Raw genomic sequence first — 17,619 nt, forward strand, 5'->3', positions numbered from 1 at the left:
AACCTTGGCTTTACGTCAATGCAGGGGCGTTCTTACGATCCTCTCCGCGCGTCATTGTCGTCAACGCTCCGCGCAAAATGTTCGCGTAGGACTCTTTGCATGTCGTGCGCGAGTATTGTTGCCAGGAAACGAGTCGAATAATTTCATTGCGATCAACTAGCACATTTCGAATTAAAATTGCACGCGAAGGATCAAAATATGTAGATTGATATAAAGATATGAGTATAGCACATTTCTTTTTATTATATTTTCTACAAAACATACTATAATATATGGCAAAGATTATTACATATTTTCGAGTAACATTACATATCTATACATATAAAATCCCTATTCTGTCTGTCGTTGAATTGATCGGGTACTTCCTGACATGCTAGAAACACCAAATTTCGCATGGTGATAGGGGTTCACCCCCAGGTAATGAGAAAATTCTTGAAATCTTTAATTTCAACAATGATAACGCCTGGCGTTGACAGGCGTTTCCCTAGTCAAAAATATTGGTCAAAAGTTTTGTCAAAAAGTTCGATTCCGAAAAATTTTTCCAATCAATTTACGTGTAATACAGGCAATAATGTTGATAACATCCATTGACATTGTGTCATAGATAATAATGTCGAATCGTAGACAACGGTGATGATTGCTTGGTCAGTGAGTAATTTGTTTCTAGTGAATGCGATAAAGTAAAATTTGACGGAAAAATCCAACTTTTTGGCTGACCCAATAGATGGAAAACTCGCACGTGGTTCGCGTGATACTTGCTGATTTCTCACGACACGTTGCAGTTCATTGAATTAATCGGAAATCGTCTTAAGGCCTAACTTGCGATAATTTGTTGTAAGCGATCGACAAGCCGAGTGTGACGGAACGTCACGTTTTGTTTGCCGTAACGATTACGTTGTCGACACACGAGAGAGAGAGAGCGTGCGATATTAAGTAATACGTAGACGTGAATATCACCGGGGTGCACTTTATAAATGTCGCGTGCGGCGTAAAGATGAACGATAACAACTTCCACGCAGAACGGATGACGTTGGGTCATCGGTGTGTCGTATGTGTAACGTGACGTGTACACGGTCGTCCTACGAATCCCCGTCAGCCGTAAAGGTGATAGGTAACGCACTCGCGTCACACGAAACTGTTACCAAGTTGATATAATTAACTCGTACGAAACGTCCCGCGGTGTGAGGTATATAATATGAAAGAGGGATCTCGGCAACGTCTTATCAATGAACCTGATGCGGAAGTTCAAAACGTAGTAGTAGCCTGCGGAGTACCGTACGTTGCATGCTCGTTTCTTACGGTTATATTAATGAAGGGATTAATAAAAACTTGACGTAACGGAGATATATCGGCTTTTTGGGGTTGCGTGTGAGAGGCGATATCTTCTTTCTTTCTTTTTTTTTTCTTTTGCTGAGTAAGAAATCCAAAGATATTGCACTTTTATCTCTCACCGTACTCTTACCTGGCATCCCAGGCTTTTACGTCTCACCCCTCAACGTTACCAGGCATAACTTTCGTTTTTTCAATTACAAATGCGTTTTCCTCCTCCTTATTGATTTCGTACTGTAATTCTTTTTAATTGAATTAGAGTAAGAATATTTAAGAGAACTTGATCGACCACCAAGTCATTTCGTCGTTCGAACTCGAAACGAAACGAAACGAAGTTGGTTTGGTGGTTGTGCCGCGCCATTCTGATGCTTCGGTCTCGCGATATCGCTCCGATTGATAGTGCGTTATCACACGGCGAACGCGACGTGTATACGAGACGAAGAACGCGAACGGGAGACCGTACGAAACGGGAGAGAATCAATGGGGAAACAGTATCGGATGTGATGTAACAGGATCACCTGATAATCGCAAATGATCTCACCTCCTCGCGGACCAAGGTGCTGCTTTTCTTTCTCCTCTCGTTCCGCCGAGTTAGTTCGCGCACGTGTCCAGGTCGCGATGCGTGCCTCTGCGTTCTGTTCATTCATAATCGCAGCGTAACACCGTCAATGCGTGAACAATGGAACGGCGGATTGCCCGCGATTGCGGGGGAAAGCTATGAGAATCGCGATTTCCGCCGAAAAGACTAAACCGCGATGAACCAGATCCTGAACGCGAGCCGCTCCTTTCGACACTCCCGCTCGACTCGTGTGCCCCCGATTTATCTGTCGAGTTGGAGAACAATCATTCTGTAGAAACGTAGGGTCGATATCTGTTAGCTTCGTACATCGTGAAAGTCTGTGCATTTTTTCTGTGGTACTCACTATAAATTGATTGATGTAAGGAAATGCTTTTTATTAAAAAGTCCTAATCTTTTTTCTTTAATTAACATAATAGAAAAGAGATAGCGCAGTTTCTACAAGCAAGGACATTGCGGATGTGTCATTGTAAGTAAACCATCAAAACAACGTGCATTCTCGATGAAGAAATTTATCAGTTCCGCCTAGATCATTGTTCAATGTACGATATTTCAGAAAAAGTTGTCCTTTTCCAGAACTCGTTTTCTATTTGGGCTCTGTTATTTTCATGAGGTTACAAGAATTTCACCTATCTTATAAATAATACATTGTACTTATCAAAACTCAGAAAACAACCGAGCTTTTACCTGACTTAATAGATGACAAATTTATTCAAGTTGTAAAGTTTGTCTTACTATTTCATGTCGTTTTGTAATATGAAAATGATTACGCTGTTATTTCATGCTCGAGTAATGAGATCGGTTCTTGATTGCGCGTTCACGAGTAGTCGTTTAGCTGCGAATCGTTCTTATTCAAAAGTCAGCCTGCACCTCGTATGACACGTGTCAGACGGGATTGTGGCTGGCGACGCGAAGGATGCTTCCACTCAGGCTAGGATCATGCCAGCGGTTCTCAAATTGGCGATCGCAACGGGAACAGTCGGTCGGTGCGATGCACAGGCACAAGAGAAACTCGAGGTTATTTGTTCGCGTTCATTCTTATCCGACGCTACCTCGGGAGTGACTCACTTGCGAGCGGCGAACGAGACCGGCAAGATCAGTCGCAGTGATGCTCAACTCGAATAGCGAGGCAGTTGTTGTTTTGATCGAGCAACTCGTGTCTAGAAGGTGCTCAACTGACAGCTGATAGTTCCTTGATGCATTTCATTGTAAGGCGTCACTCTATACAATTAACGTTAAAATATTGTTATATGATACGATCAGTTTTCATACTTTTGATCACTTCAGCTGGTATCATTGTATCGTTCTGTAAAATCAATTTTATTCTGATACTTAAAACTTTAAATGCCGAGCTAAGTTTTTATATATATCTTCAATAGTATATGTCATGATTATGTTAAATATTTGATAACTACCGATAATGAAGAAAACAATTTCCCAATGGTTTTTGGATTTAATTTTTGGATATCAAACAAAAATCGAGGTTTTAAAGAATGTTTCGTAATTTTAGTGAAGGATTTTTTTTTAACAAAGCAATTATGATACAAAACGTTGTATTATATTACGCGAGAGTACCGATGTGAACCTGGCACCCGACTTTAACGAAATGAAAATTCTCGATATATTTTGTTTGTACCTGTTTGTACCATCCTTCGTTTCGTTTGTACCTCAACAGTTTAAAAAATATAAGGGATCAAAAAATAGCCGACTAAAAGATATTCGAATTTTAATGCCATTCGAAAGAGAGATTCGTTTGTACCTTCAGGTATCACCTTTTAAATCGTTTGTATCTCAAAGGAACCGGAAGTACAGCAGTTTCAAAATTCCCCAAAGTGTTATTATATACGTAACTTTGTTATTTGTAGAGATATCTGAAAACGGCCAATGGCATTCGAAAGAGCATCGTTTGTACTCGTTTGTACCTCTTTTCAAATCGTAATTGTACCTTAAAGGAACCGGAAGTACAAACTTTTAAAAATTTGAAAAAATACGTCCACGAGGTATCTTCGTCAATTTTTGAGATATCTCTTCTGGTTGCTTTGAGGTATAAACGATGCTCTTTCGAATGCCGTTGGCCGTTTTCAAATATCTCTACAAATAACAAAGTTACGTAATAATACTTTAGGGAATTTTGAAACTGCTGTACTTCCGGTTCCTTTGAGGTACAACCAATTTAAAAGGTGATACCTGAAGGTACAAACGAATCTCTCTTTCGAATGGCATTATTGAAATTCGAATATCTTTTAGTTGGGTGCTGGCTATTTTTTGACCTCTTATATTTTTTAAACTGTTGAGGCAAACGAAACGAAGGATAGTACAAACCATAGAGATATAAGAATAGAGTGCGTGAGCGAGTTGAAAAAGCGATATAACAATAGAAAGAGAAAGCTGCAAAAAGGCCCCTTCTGTCTTTGTCTTTGCGCATGTGCAGATATGGGAAGACTGTGTGCGCGACTGAGAAGGACAGAGGGGCCTACATGCAGCGTTCCTTTTCTATTCCTATATCGTAACCGCTTACGCGTTAGCATATGACTCGCGCACTCTATTCTTATATCTCTATGGTACAAACAGGTACAAACGAGGTACAAACAAAATATGATCGAGAATTTTCATTTCGTTAAAGTCGGGTGCCAGGTTCACACCGGTCGCGAGAGTTGGTTGCAAGTTTTACCGACCAAACGGATAAGTAATTCGTCAGAAAGAGAATTTTTATTTTGGCTAGTCGATGCACGCGCGCGCTTATCCCTTTCCTATCAAGAATGTTTCCCTTCAAGCCGATTGGCAGAACTCAACATTCGTTTCAACATGGTCATTATGCTGGTCCGACAACTCTCATTACGATCCATTAGTCGGACGCCCACCGACAATTTAGGACACCGTACAGGCCTGAGGTACTAGGCATCCCAGTTATACTCATCTCCGTGGTGTCGGTTCAGAATCCGATTTGCCGGATGATATTTCTCCGTTTTGCTCGGATCTGGTGTGACCGCTAAAAGCTAGGCGGACCTAGCCTTTTACACGTAGGTTGGTCTCAAGGATATTTCGCGTCCGGCTCTTAATTTTCCGCGCCGAAGGACACGGGTCCTCTAACCATAATTTCAAGCCACGGCTTTCTTTATTAGCAGATCGATTTATTCCATCCGTAAAATTAATTTTTACGGATCCTCAGGAAAATATGCCGAATTGATTCAGTTGGTCTATAATAGAAAATCCAGATACATCAGGGATATCCATATCCCTTCGCACGCGACTAGATGAATAAGAACCAGAGTACACAGTTACAAGAAGACGAGAAAACTAGGACGTGGGTACAGTTTAATTCAAAAGTACAAAAGTACTGGTCGTTAGAAAGCAAAACTGAATAACTGGATGCCGATACATGCGCGACAGCTCTATGATTTTTTTTTAGTTAACGAAACGCTGTCAGATTCTCGCTGCGGCCGATGAACGCGGCCATGAAACGAAAGGGAAAGATGACGCCGCGAGGGCAAGGGAAAAAAGAAGGAGGTCAGTCAGACTTTTGTCCCACCTACACGAGCGCGTGCGGCCGCGATCGCGAACGCGCCTCCGCCAAATCGGTGTGTGCCGCTCAACCTTGGACGACAAGTTGACGGGACACAATCGACGACAAAAGAAAGAGCCACAAGAGACGCTACGTTTCTCTACATGTGCGATTTGCGTCGTGCATCCGCAAAGCGCGGGAGCACTGCCGATTGACCGGATCGTGCGCACATCAGCGGTTCTCATCTCTCGTCACTTGTGATGACGATGACGAACGAAATTTTGATGGAATGCCATTCATAACCGTGAATTGATAACGATCGAGTGCTTTCACAACAATCACTTGTTCGTCGTTGTAGCTCAACGTTAGGTTCATTAGGTGTAGCATGCAAGTTCAACACGAGAGTTTCAAAGCAAAACTTACGATTCAAAATAATATCTTAGCAGCACGCTGTGTAGATTTGCAATTTAAATTAAAAAAAGGTGTATTATCAATCAGGCAGAAAGATACGAGTGATCGAGCCGCTTGTGATTAGTATACACAAGAATACGCCGAGTACACTTGACCCACATGAGATTAATCTGGTACGTAACGAATATCACGCATCTGACAAATTAAAAGGAATATTTCGAATGATTGGGAGGATTGTTTGCTGGTGTCGCAACAGCTTTATATAGATTTATAAGTCAGTACGTTAAGTTACGAATAATTTCTGCATAATTTACGAATAACTGTCTTGGATTGTCACCCATTACGTAATGGCTCTCGAATACCGCAGAAAAATCGCATGGACTAGTTTTCATGCAACGAGTAAGTTTTGTTGATAGGGGTGATAACAGCTTCGCCTCGATAAAACTACATCGCCATCAGCGATTCGCTGAAGCGTTATCTTTGTGAAATGCAGATTGCCTTGTGTTCGATTCGCAGAATTTCAAGGCTACATCGGCCAACGCGATGTTTGCGCGATAATCGGATATTGTATATGCGTGCGAGCTCGCGAATAGCGTTCAAGGAAGCGCTTCCAGAAGATACAAATTACCATTACCAGAAGACACAAAAGTTCGCCTTGTCGACGAGACGTTGAGAAAACACAAATTATCGCACATCGGTAGATAAAATCCTGCAAGTGGCCGTTTTTGGAATGCTGTCTGTGTTATCAGTGTTATTATGTCTATTATCGCGCCTTTGAAAATTCTCGGCACGAGAGAACGTGCACGGCGAAATCGTACGAACCTCTTGAGAAGCATGTAATTACACTCTACGAGTTGTAGTTCGGCAGCAGCTGCTTTAAGCGCGATAATGACGCTACCATTACCAGAATATCGCGACATTTTATTATCGCTACTTTGAATTCAATTAAATCGCTGGGCTACCAATCCTTCATTCGTTTCGCAGTTTCCAAGTTTGCGTTAAAACGTCGCGAGATAATACGGCATCGAATGCCACATCATCGTTAATTCCCGAGTAGTCGCACGTTATCGCGCGTCCAGGCGAGAGAGACAACGTTCTCGTCGTGATAATTAATGTGAAATATCACTTTGTAACTTAACGTAGTCAGTCGTTCTGTATGCTGCATCGGAGAATATACAAAATATTTTACACGTAATTTTATCTGAATTATCTAATACTTTCACACCGAATTAAGCGCCGATGAAAGCAACTGTCACGTCGAGCGAGACACTTTCGTGGTTTTCTCTTTTTCTCTTGATCGCTTTAACGAAGATAGAAACGCCCCGGTGCATCCCGCGGGATTCGGGAAATGCCGATAGGATGTTACGCGATGAGATATGTAACGGACCCTTCTCGGAACGCCGAGGGCTGGAATTTCGTGGCCGTGTTCCGACCACCCAAGCAGTTCCGCCGAACATGCCGAGCGCGGAACGAGTCGAACGCGATCTTGCCCTGGCTTGATTATGTTTACGAGCAAATCGCGAGCACGGTTGTAATCACATTTACCGCGCAGCCGGTGAATCGCGAGAGCTTTCGTGAGGCGTGCACGTCGGCTATCTGCATCGTTGGCGGAGGCAGTAAAACGAGGGATGATCATCCTTCTCACGTTAAGTCACTCCGTGGATTTACCCAAACACGTCCAGAGACGTTGCACGTAGATCTGCAATCGACATGAGAATTAGAACTCAATCATCTTACGCAAAATTCGCGGTACAATTTCGTCGTTTCGAGATCGAGAAAGAATCGTAACGATGACTTCCATAAGACGAGATTCGAACGAGATCATGAAGTGTCCGGACACGAAGTCTTCCACCGAGATCTTCCTCCAGAACTCTGACCGGAGCGCAAAGACGATGCACAAAAGCCTCGAAATGCATCCGCCGTTCCGAGAATCGTTCGTCTCGTGGGTCATTGGCGAGATCTCGAAAACGAGCGCTTGTACAGTGCGTGCGTTCGTGCATGCGTGGGTTCGGGCCTCTCATTTGTACGTGTGCGAGAGCGTTCGTCTCGGCGATCGTCGCGAGCGAACGGGTTCCTCTCTCTCTCTTTCTCTCTGCTGCTGCGGCTCTGGGTGGCCCTCTCCGGCACATAATAAACATGGGAGCAAACCTCCGCCTGGCGTGGACCTGGTCCCTAAAAATCTTTGCGTCTCTCTCTCTTTACGGGCGCGATGCGCGAAACACGGGCCAGACACGCGTCGATCTGGCGGCACGTTCGAGGCGTCGCGTCGACCGGTCGAACCCATAATAGCCGCCGAGACGTTTGCCTCCTTACGGCTGCACTCCGACAAGACGGAGGGTGTTACATTCCGTACGTATGACGCATACTGCCGAATGGCTTCGGGCGATCCCTTTCCTGCGGCCTTGAATCTTTCCAGAGATCCCGAGATGCTTCCGAGCGTATGTTCGTCGTGTGATCGGCTCTCCCTCGATTTTTGGCCGCTCGGCCTTTAACGATAATATTCTATAATAAGCTTTTTAACTATTCAGCACGAGTAAGGTAATATGCGCGTAGTTCACGATACGTCATAGAAAGATGCGGACACGGGTCGTTTATGATGCATCATTTTGTTGCGACGTTGCTCGTAGTATCGTTGCAGTGCTGGCTCAAGATCGATTCGCCTCATCTACTACCAGGAAAGCATCCGGTACTATAAAGCGCGTCACATTATAAAAATTATATATAGACTGCTGTTTTTATACGAGTCAATCTCGCGTACGAGATACGAACGCAAGTTTTACGAGCTTTAAACGCGGTGTCCATCCGACCCTGTGTGCATTCCAGCGGGTATCTCGTCTCAGCTCTCTGTTCTCTCGCGGACACATGGCTCGCTCTCGAGAGCGGGCGTAATGAGCGACAGGTTTAATCTGGCCAGTCACGTACAAGTTAGATGGCCCGCGTGCGCCCGTGAATACGGTATCTGTGCAGCGCGAAAAGGGACACCGGCTTGCCTCAAAACGCGAATGGGAGATAGCAGACGATCGGTTTGCTCGATCGCCTCTTCCACTTTGATTTAACGTAACGTAAACTCATTGATTTAACCGTATCCGCTGTGGCGATCAAGGAAACACAGGTGTTTGTGTCGTTTATGCACGGTAGTCGAAGCTCTGGACAGGAAAAAAAACGTGCTCGCTTGAGATGCATCCGAAGGCGGCGTGAACGCGCGAGTCTACTCTCCCGAGATCGTACACACGGAAAATAAATGTCCCGCAATAAAAGGACCGCTACGCTGCCGCCGACGTGTAGCGATTTACCGCGCCAGGTGCGGCCGTCGTGGTGTTCTATTGCGCGACTTTCATTACCCGCGTGTCTAGCGCGACGATGCGCGTTTTAATAGCGAAAAAGTGCGAAATCCATCGCGCATCGAGATGACGAAACGTTATGCGCGCGGGATGAAGTTACGGATACGCCAGCGATAATGCAGTCGCCGACCGCGCACTGCCGCACGCACATACGCGTATTAACTCTAATTAGAAATCCTCGACTCGATAATCGTACACTGAAAAAAAAATTTTGTTTAACGATCTAAACACATTTAGTTGTTTGAAGATTTAGTTAATGCAACAACTTTCTAATCAACCGAACTTAACTGTAGTCTATTTAACAAACTGTTCAATGTTAGTTGAAAAAAATGGTTCAACCATTTCATTTAGTTGACGGGACTATCATCATTTGGTTACCTTTAAGAAAAATCAGTTACCAACATCGTTATATTTATTTCGACAGTCTCACGAAGTTAACTAAATGCGTTTATATCAGACATACAAATATTTCATTGTTTTAAATGGGAGAATTTGTTTGAATGGACTGTGTCTTTATTATATGAGATAATGACGTTTTCATAAATTACATATATTCAAGACAACCAAATGTTTTGTTAAGTAAGTATACATTCTGCATTGTATAGAAAAATTCTTAGGTAAGACTGACCCAATCAATTATTACTTGAAGTTTATGATAAGCTTAAATATTTACTTACTTTAACTGAATGTACATTTTGAAAGGTAATATATTTCAGACAATACAACTTAATTGTTTGTTGGAAAATAAGGTTGTTAATATTTTGAGTTAACAAAATTTGGGACTGGTAATGTTAAACGTATTAACAACGTTAAATCAACATTTATTTAGTTAAAGTGAACTACTCAACTTTCCAAAAGTACTAAGTAATTCTGACCATATATAGTGTTTATTTAATTCTAACTCATCTTTAAAATAAAACCAAATTTGTTTGGTTTAACATTGTAATATTCAGTTCTTTGAGAATATATATAGTTAAAGGCTTGAGATCTAATTTACATAGACATAGTTAACTGCCCAGTCAGCATCGACCGATAGATGGCCAGGCCAGGCGTGACGTTCTCGCAAGAAACATTGCGTTATCACCTTACAAATAACCATCCGGAAAACCGTGCACGCGAAAATAATATAAAGTCAATAATAATATAAAGTCGTGGTCGAAACGTTGTGCTTCACTATACATGTGTGTAACCAACTTGGTCGTAATAAATTAAAGACTATATAAAATATAAAGTCATTCGAATCAAATATTTGGTTACCGTATTTTAATAGCTAATTATTCCAAAAAAATGTTAATTCCAATTAACTAAATATTTTTTCTTGTTACCTTTCATTTGATCATAGGAAGTAAACTTTGATATCATGAAATGCCTAAATGGTTAATCGAATAAATTCGTTAGCTTTCGACAATACTTTTTATGTTACATGAATAAATGACTTTTCTGAAGAAACAAATATTTTGTCGAACTAAGACGTCTTCACACTTAATATAACTCGTGAATGGTTTGGACTAGCAAGAACGATAGTTCATTCAATTTAATTTATTACAAAATAAACAAAATATTTCACTTCATTAAAAGGATATTGTGTTGTGTTAAATAAACATAAAGTTCGTCCTACTCTACGTTTTGTCACTCTGACTATATCCTTGGTTAAATGAAAAAATATAACGTTCGCGGTAATATTGATTTATATAGGTTTCAACTATAATGAAGTCGAACGAAAAAACTACATCCTTATTTTAAACATAGATTTTGTTGTTCTTTCATTATTTTTTGTTTGACACACACATCTTTTTGTTATCTCAATTAATGCTATTTTATGAGTCATCAAAACATCAAAACAACAATTTCTCTTCAATTAAATATACTGTAGAATTAAATAAATATTTTGTCTGCAATAACTAAATTTGGTTGGACCAAATTTAAAAATATCGTAACCATTAAACAAAATATTTAGTTCTTATTACATTGACATTTATTTGAACGTATCCGACCGCAGCATTTTGTTAAGTCAAATAATTTTTTTTTTCGTTGAACAATTTTTTTTTTTTTTTTTTTTCCCAGTGTAAAACCGGCGGCAAGCAAAAATTGCATTTGAGCTAACATGCCGCCTGCTGCAGATATTTCTTTAGATATTTAGGTTCGATGACGAACCTGAAACAAAGCTTCGATGCTGAAACGGTTCTAGGAGCTCGAGACTCGATTAGAATTTTATCGAGCTGAAGAGTATCTCGGATTTCGAGGACTAGTCGTGGTAGTCGACGCATACATACATCAAAGAAAAATCGCCTTCAATGAATATTAAATGAGGAAACGCACAAGATGTATATAGGGCACTTTTACACGTGTTCTAATGCGATCTAGTTTGGGGGAAAATGGCCGTTGACCGTACGGTTTCAACCCGCAGTTTAGAAGCCATTGGTTGGGATTTCTCGACATAACAACGCGCGAAGGGAAAAAATAGAATTCACGTGTGTAGATAATGCAGCCTAAAATTCGAATGGCCCAGCGTGAGTCCTTTGTTACTTCGGGCTCGAGTTGGATTCTCCTGATGGAATCGAAAAGTGGTAGAAAGAGTATCGCTATTATATTGTACGGGATACCATCGGAATAATAATGCAATTGTCTAGATCTTGAATCTCTCTCTCTCTCTCTCTCTCTCTCTCTCTCTCTCTCTCATCTTCTCTCTTCCATCGCAGTCACGGATCTTATGTGCAACACTTGTGGAAAAAGATGGGATAGAAAAAAGAATCTCCTCACATACACATGTAATCTCTTTTGAGACTGAATTTATGCACGACTTCGATGCAGTTTGTGCGAAATGTTTCGTAAGTTGATTAGGCAATTATAATAATTGCTATTTCGTAACGTTATTCTGAAAACACAAGGAAACCTAAAGGAAGGAAAGGAGATTTCAAATTTAATTATCAATTAACAAAGTTTTTTCCTTAAATGAAATTGGACACAAATTAAAGCAATTTACTTACCGAATCATTACAGACAGTAGGATCATCGCATTCATCAATTTGTTGTTTCCAAATTCACATACATAATTACAAAGTGCGATGAAACGATTCGGTAATATTAACATATGTGTGTCTGCGTAAAGTTTATTAACCGTCATGAAATTTTAAACGTATCGCTGGTCGAGTTAGACGATCGTACATACGAGGTGAAAATGATCGTCGATCCATGCGCGAATCATGCTCACGTTTACGCTGAGCATTTATCGACAATATTAATAATTTCGCATGCAGATCGAGAAACAGTCATGCACCACGGATTACAAAACTATCGTTTGAATGATAAATAAGAGACTCCCTGTTTCGCTCTACTCTTACATGACTAACACTTTAGAAAATAATTCAGGTATTAATATCGGTTCGTGACACTTCCGTTATAGAACAATCAATTTGTACATATACTAATCTTGTCCGAAAGAAAAACTGATAACTCACTCCCCAACGACTCATTACAGTTTTAAGATAACATGACATGCATATTTCATGTATATCTGGATTTTAAGAATCTGGCACCTGTCTCCTGTTTCTAAATAATCAGGTCACGATCATTCATCAGTGACAACTGTTTTTCCATTTTTGCCACAAGAAGAGAAAAAATCGGGATCGGGCAATGCGTAAAAGTACATATGATAATTCGTTGCGATCTTTAGTTATATTTATTCGCATATATGCATACACACCCTCCTTTTGTCAAGTGGAATCAAACCAGGTTACTCGGCGTAAAATTACAACTCTTATTACTTTGGCACGAAAATGGTTGATAGTTTAATGAATAACCCTTCGGTTTCGTCGTAATATAATCACGGTGCCCGCAGTTTCCTTCCTTTTTTTAAATAATCGACGACTTTGGTAAAAACGGATGTTGTGCAACGTGCGTTGCACATCCGTCGTCTTCAGCGATTCCCCCGCGCTTTTGCGTGACTCGCACGAGAAACTTTCTCCGCTCTTTGTGGACGAGCGGTATAACAAAGATCCGTGCAAAAGGTGCGCCTACGTGCACTGGCTTTATTCAAATATTAATATTTAAGCGTATAATTGTAAAGATACATCTTTAAATAACTATGCAATAACCAAATAATATCGTGAAAGATATATACATTTCGAAAAATGTCCCTCGTGCGTGCATCGTCATTCTACTCGGCTTCCTGGCGCCGAATTCTCTCGCGACGACTAGACGCGTATAGAAGTCGCGTAAACGCATCCGAGCCAGATGCGACTCGTACGTGTCGTCGGATGGTTTACCAATTGCTACAAAATCGCGCGTGGAGATGTGGAACGTGCGAAGGAGGGGAGGTTGCAGAAGAGAGATTCACTGAGGATACGCGTGCGCGTGTGTGGGTGCGTGCGGATGCGTACGTGCGCGGTACATTTCACGCAATGCACTCTCCTGTGCATTTCTCCGTTTCTCTCTGTTGCGTGAGAACATATGGGCTCTCTCTCTCTCTCTCTCTCTCTCTCTCTCTCTCTCTCTCTCTCTCTCTCTCTCTCTCTCTTTTCCTCCCTCCCCTTCTCCCTCGTCTCGAATACACGAATACACGAATATACGCACGTTGCGTACATGTGCCTCTCTCTCTCTCACTCAACGCATTTCCTTCTCTCTTGCTCCTTTTCTTTCTCTTTTATCCTTGTTTTTCCTCGCTCGCGTGCGCGCGCGTGGAAGCGGTGCCACCCGTCCGTCGAGCGCCGCGCTGTTGCCGTCTCGTCGTCTCTTTTCTTCTCGGCGAAGTACCTCGTGTCAGAGCTCCAGCTGAGTGTTCTGCAGCGGTTTTCAACTGCATCTTACGGTAATGCAGGCGGAAGATGAGTTGAATCATGTTCCTGGTGATTTTCGAACAAGCTGTAGATAAAATAATGAATACATTTACTTTTCTTGATTAATCCTCGAAATTGTAAGTGTAATGGTATTTGGATCTGTTTGTTCCGCGCTCTGTTGTGTAGGATAACAGAGGAGCTAGTACACACACCAAAAAAATCAATTAATATAATAATGAGGATAATACCACGATAAAGTAAACGTCTGTTGGCATTTGATTAGGAAATTGTAATTCTTCGGTTTGACTTTGGTGTCAAAGTTCAACTTGTCAAAAACTCTCATTAACTAAGCATTAACTTGACTGCAACATATAATGCTACCCATTATCACATGTCTGATTCATCGATGTGACGTTATATATGGCAATTCGTCGTTTTTTAAGTCAATGGCCGTTTCAGGAATGGCGGATGTTATTAGACGTAAGATTTACTCGATTTACATGTTACGTTGTTTTGCGTTAATGAGACTATCAGAGAATTTCCATATGATCTCCTTCTCTGAACTAATTTCGTGTGTCCGAGTAGTTGTCCATACTTGATTATAAACTCGCAATTCTACCTTCGGTTCACTCGCGAATCATCTGTCCAGCGTGCGTAGAATCGAGATCGATGAAATTATTTCATTAAGTGCCGTCACTTTTCTTACATTGCTGTTTCTCTGCTATATGAACGATTTCGTCAACTTCGTTACTCGACATCTTGCATGATCCATTCACTGATTGCCCAAGTCTGCTCGATTGTCTCTGGAAATCCGTGAGAAAAATGCAGAATAAGACATAAGTCATTGACTAAGAACCGTCTCTCTCGCGATCTTATCTGCGCTTTTTGGCGTTTCTCTTATGCAGTACTCCTAAAGGATACTTTGGCCGTTTGCGATACATTTTAAGACGTATTTCCAAGAATTATTTGTTGGATATGCGTTATATTATATAATATGATGTGATTATGCAACATAACGATAATTTTTCAATTATGATACGCGCCGAATTGAGTCTACTGTTCGATAAATCGCGTATGTCACAGCAACAACGAAAATGATCATTGACCCAGTCCTCGATTTTTACGTGCCTGCTCGCGACGTCGTTTCCTGCGATAGGCGGTCTTAAAGTTGGCAAAACGAGGTTAAACCACCATACAAAAGCCACGCTCATAACCATATGGTGTCTGTGGCAGTGTTTTATGCCCAGGTAGGGTTGGACAGCTTCGTACACGATTCACATGGTAGCAAATGCCGCAGCTTGATTTCGTAGTATCCTGCCGCTGGATAAGGCAGCGTACGAGGGGATGATAGAAGAAAGAAAGCGAGGGTTCACCGTACTGAGGGTGCTGGTTTGGCAGTGATCCTCAAATCGTTGTTTGCTCACTAGCAAATATTGGAAGCAGATATATATCCACATTTCGTCATCAAGAAAGATATCTTATACATTATTAAATAAAATGTCCAATTAATAAAGATCAGTGTAAATTATTCGCGTGAATATACGGCTTTACGATATAGATTTTAATGTTCACGGCAATTGAATATGTAATTGCAACAAACAAAAGGAAAAAGAGAATGAAAAAGAAGTAAGTTGAATAAACACCGGGATATACGTCGCGACGCATTACGAGACGATAAAAATCTGATTCGTTATGTAAAACGTTCCTTGCGCAATTACGAAACCCGTCTATCGATTACGCGAACGCGCCTAATGCATCTGGCACATATTGCTGGGTGACATAAAAGCTTGGCAGTTTCAATTTATGCGCGACCACTCGACATCATATCACAGTGTGGTAATACGCCGAATGCTCAAGATAATTTGTCCGCAAGGTAACTCGAACTCCTGTTACGCTAGACAATTGCGAAAAAATACATTTTGAGAAAAATAAAAATTGATTTCTTCTTTTTTTATCGGCTTCTGCTTTTAAAGTCCGATATTGACGTGTCGTATTAACCATTTTGCAGTTTGTCAAACGACGCTGGCTCTCAAGCGTCATTTAATCAACAACTCGTAAAAGGCCTCAGAGCGCGCATCGCTAGACACTTTTCCGATGCAATGGCGGTTAAAGGGTTAAGCGGTTATCGTATCGTTAGGCACTCTCGAGAGCCCGGAGAGCCGAGCTTGACCCGCCAAGTGTCCCCAACACAACCAGGCAGGTATTTATTGATTCAATGATAGCAGCGCGCCTATAGTTACAGTGTGATGTAACTTTAGGATAGAGTAGAGGGTCGGGGCTGTGTTGCCACTGTGCTAGGAAGAGGGTTGGTTAGGAAGGTTGTGTTGACACTCACACACACACACGCTCTCTCTCTCTCTCTCTCTCTCTCTCTCTCTCTCTCTCTCTCTCTCTCTCTCTCTCTGCTGTAGCAACAAACTGAAGAGAAAGCACCAATGATACATATACGTACATCAAACATTTGTATATTTTTGTTGTGGCAGTGCGTGAGATCGCAAAGTGGCCATTTAGAATTGGGACAACTGAGATTATCACTCTCAATCGTAAACTGTCAATTCTTTCATTGATGAAATGTTTAATCTACATATAAATTGCCAGATATTTTTCATAAAACAGTCGAATTCACCAAGATCCTGCAATATACATGTTAGTGCACGCCTTGTTGATTTCGCTTTGATGTGAAATGGCGAATCGTATTATCCGTTTTATCCATTTGGATAAAGACTACAGAAATTTTGTTTAAAAGCCTGTGTCAAGCGCGAGCTACAGAAATATTGAAACGAGTAACGCGATAGCACATCCTCCCGTGTATCTTTGTGATTTTATCGTGTTACGTAATTCGCACTGTATCGTGTACATGTTATAAATCGTTAAACAAACCGCTCGCGGGCATCCTACTTTAGCAGTCGTTGTACGAACGCTGCTAAATCGTACTCATCGCACGTTCATTCGTGTCATATTGAGACGGAAGCAGCACGAGAACGAAATAATCTTAGCCATTAGAAACGTTTGATAGACGAGGCACATATATTTCATACGAGTGACACATATATTTCATGCCGCCTGTCATATGCGTTTGTTGCTTGCTCATTCGTTTAACTCACGGGAGAATAGCTTGTTAATAAAAAAAAGTCATTATGTAACCGTCGTCTTACGGCTTTGAAATCTATTAGAAAATCGGCTTAATATTATTACATGTAATTATCTTCCATGAATATGTTGTAATTATGCTAAAGTAAGAAGCATCATTCACCATTAAATGAGCGTTATATGTATAATATTATATAATTAAACGTGTCTCTGCAAAACTGCTGAAAGCTCGTCTATCTTGGATATTAAACAAGGTTGGAACACACGATGAAATTCATGGTAGCGTAACCGCGTGTGCTATTGATCCTAAGCATGTTGCAGCTAAACAATATATCAGATTATGGATTAATCATCGATAACGAGTATAGTACCGAAATACTTATCAAGTGTAGTTTGTCGCCTGTTATATAATCCATCGCGCATGATGTTATACATCGGGAATAGGAATCTGGAAACAAGAAACGAAATATTTAAATATTTCATCATGTTTCGAAACGCAAAAAACAAAACCGACGCTTTTCTTTCCGAATGTTAACTTTTAAGCTTTATCTGTTTTTTTTTCTAATGTATTGTTGATTGAAGGAGAAGCAGGAA

The 17,619-nt window shown here is 41.1% G+C and overlaps 2 protein-coding genes across 9 annotated transcripts in view; one reads left to right on the forward strand and one right to left on the reverse strand.

Moving 5' to 3' along the window:
- LOC105283081 (neurogenic protein mastermind) overlaps nt 1-17,619 on the forward strand; it is a 138,683-nt gene that overhangs the window by 3,669 nt on the left and 117,395 nt on the right. The gene's annotated exons all lie outside the window — the stretch shown is intronic.
- Nucleotides 9,655-17,619, reverse strand: part of LOC105283077 — a 28,318-nt gene continuing 20,353 nt past the window's right edge. For 5 of the 8 annotated variants that reach the window (XR_003406567.1, XR_894629.3, XR_003406565.1 and 2 more), the window contains one exon: nt 10,687-17,473. Coding sequence is in view for 1 of the 8 variants with exons in the window: in XM_020032892.2 (XP_019888451.2) it covers nt 13,803-14,020; nt 14,642-14,738; nt 17,397-17,473 (392 nt within the window). In the remaining 7 variants the exon portion in view is untranslated. Of the gene's footprint in view, nt 17,474-17,619 lie in introns of all 8 variants that reach the window. The other 3 variants (XM_020032892.2, XR_894632.3, XR_003406568.1) reach the window with 3 other exon arrangements.

The sequence above is a fragment of the Ooceraea biroi genome, chromosome 5 (assembly GCF_003672135.1).
Source record: "Ooceraea biroi isolate clonal line C1 chromosome 5, Obir_v5.4, whole genome shotgun sequence".
Lineage (NCBI taxonomy): Eukaryota > Metazoa > Arthropoda > Insecta > Hymenoptera > Formicidae > Ooceraea > Ooceraea biroi.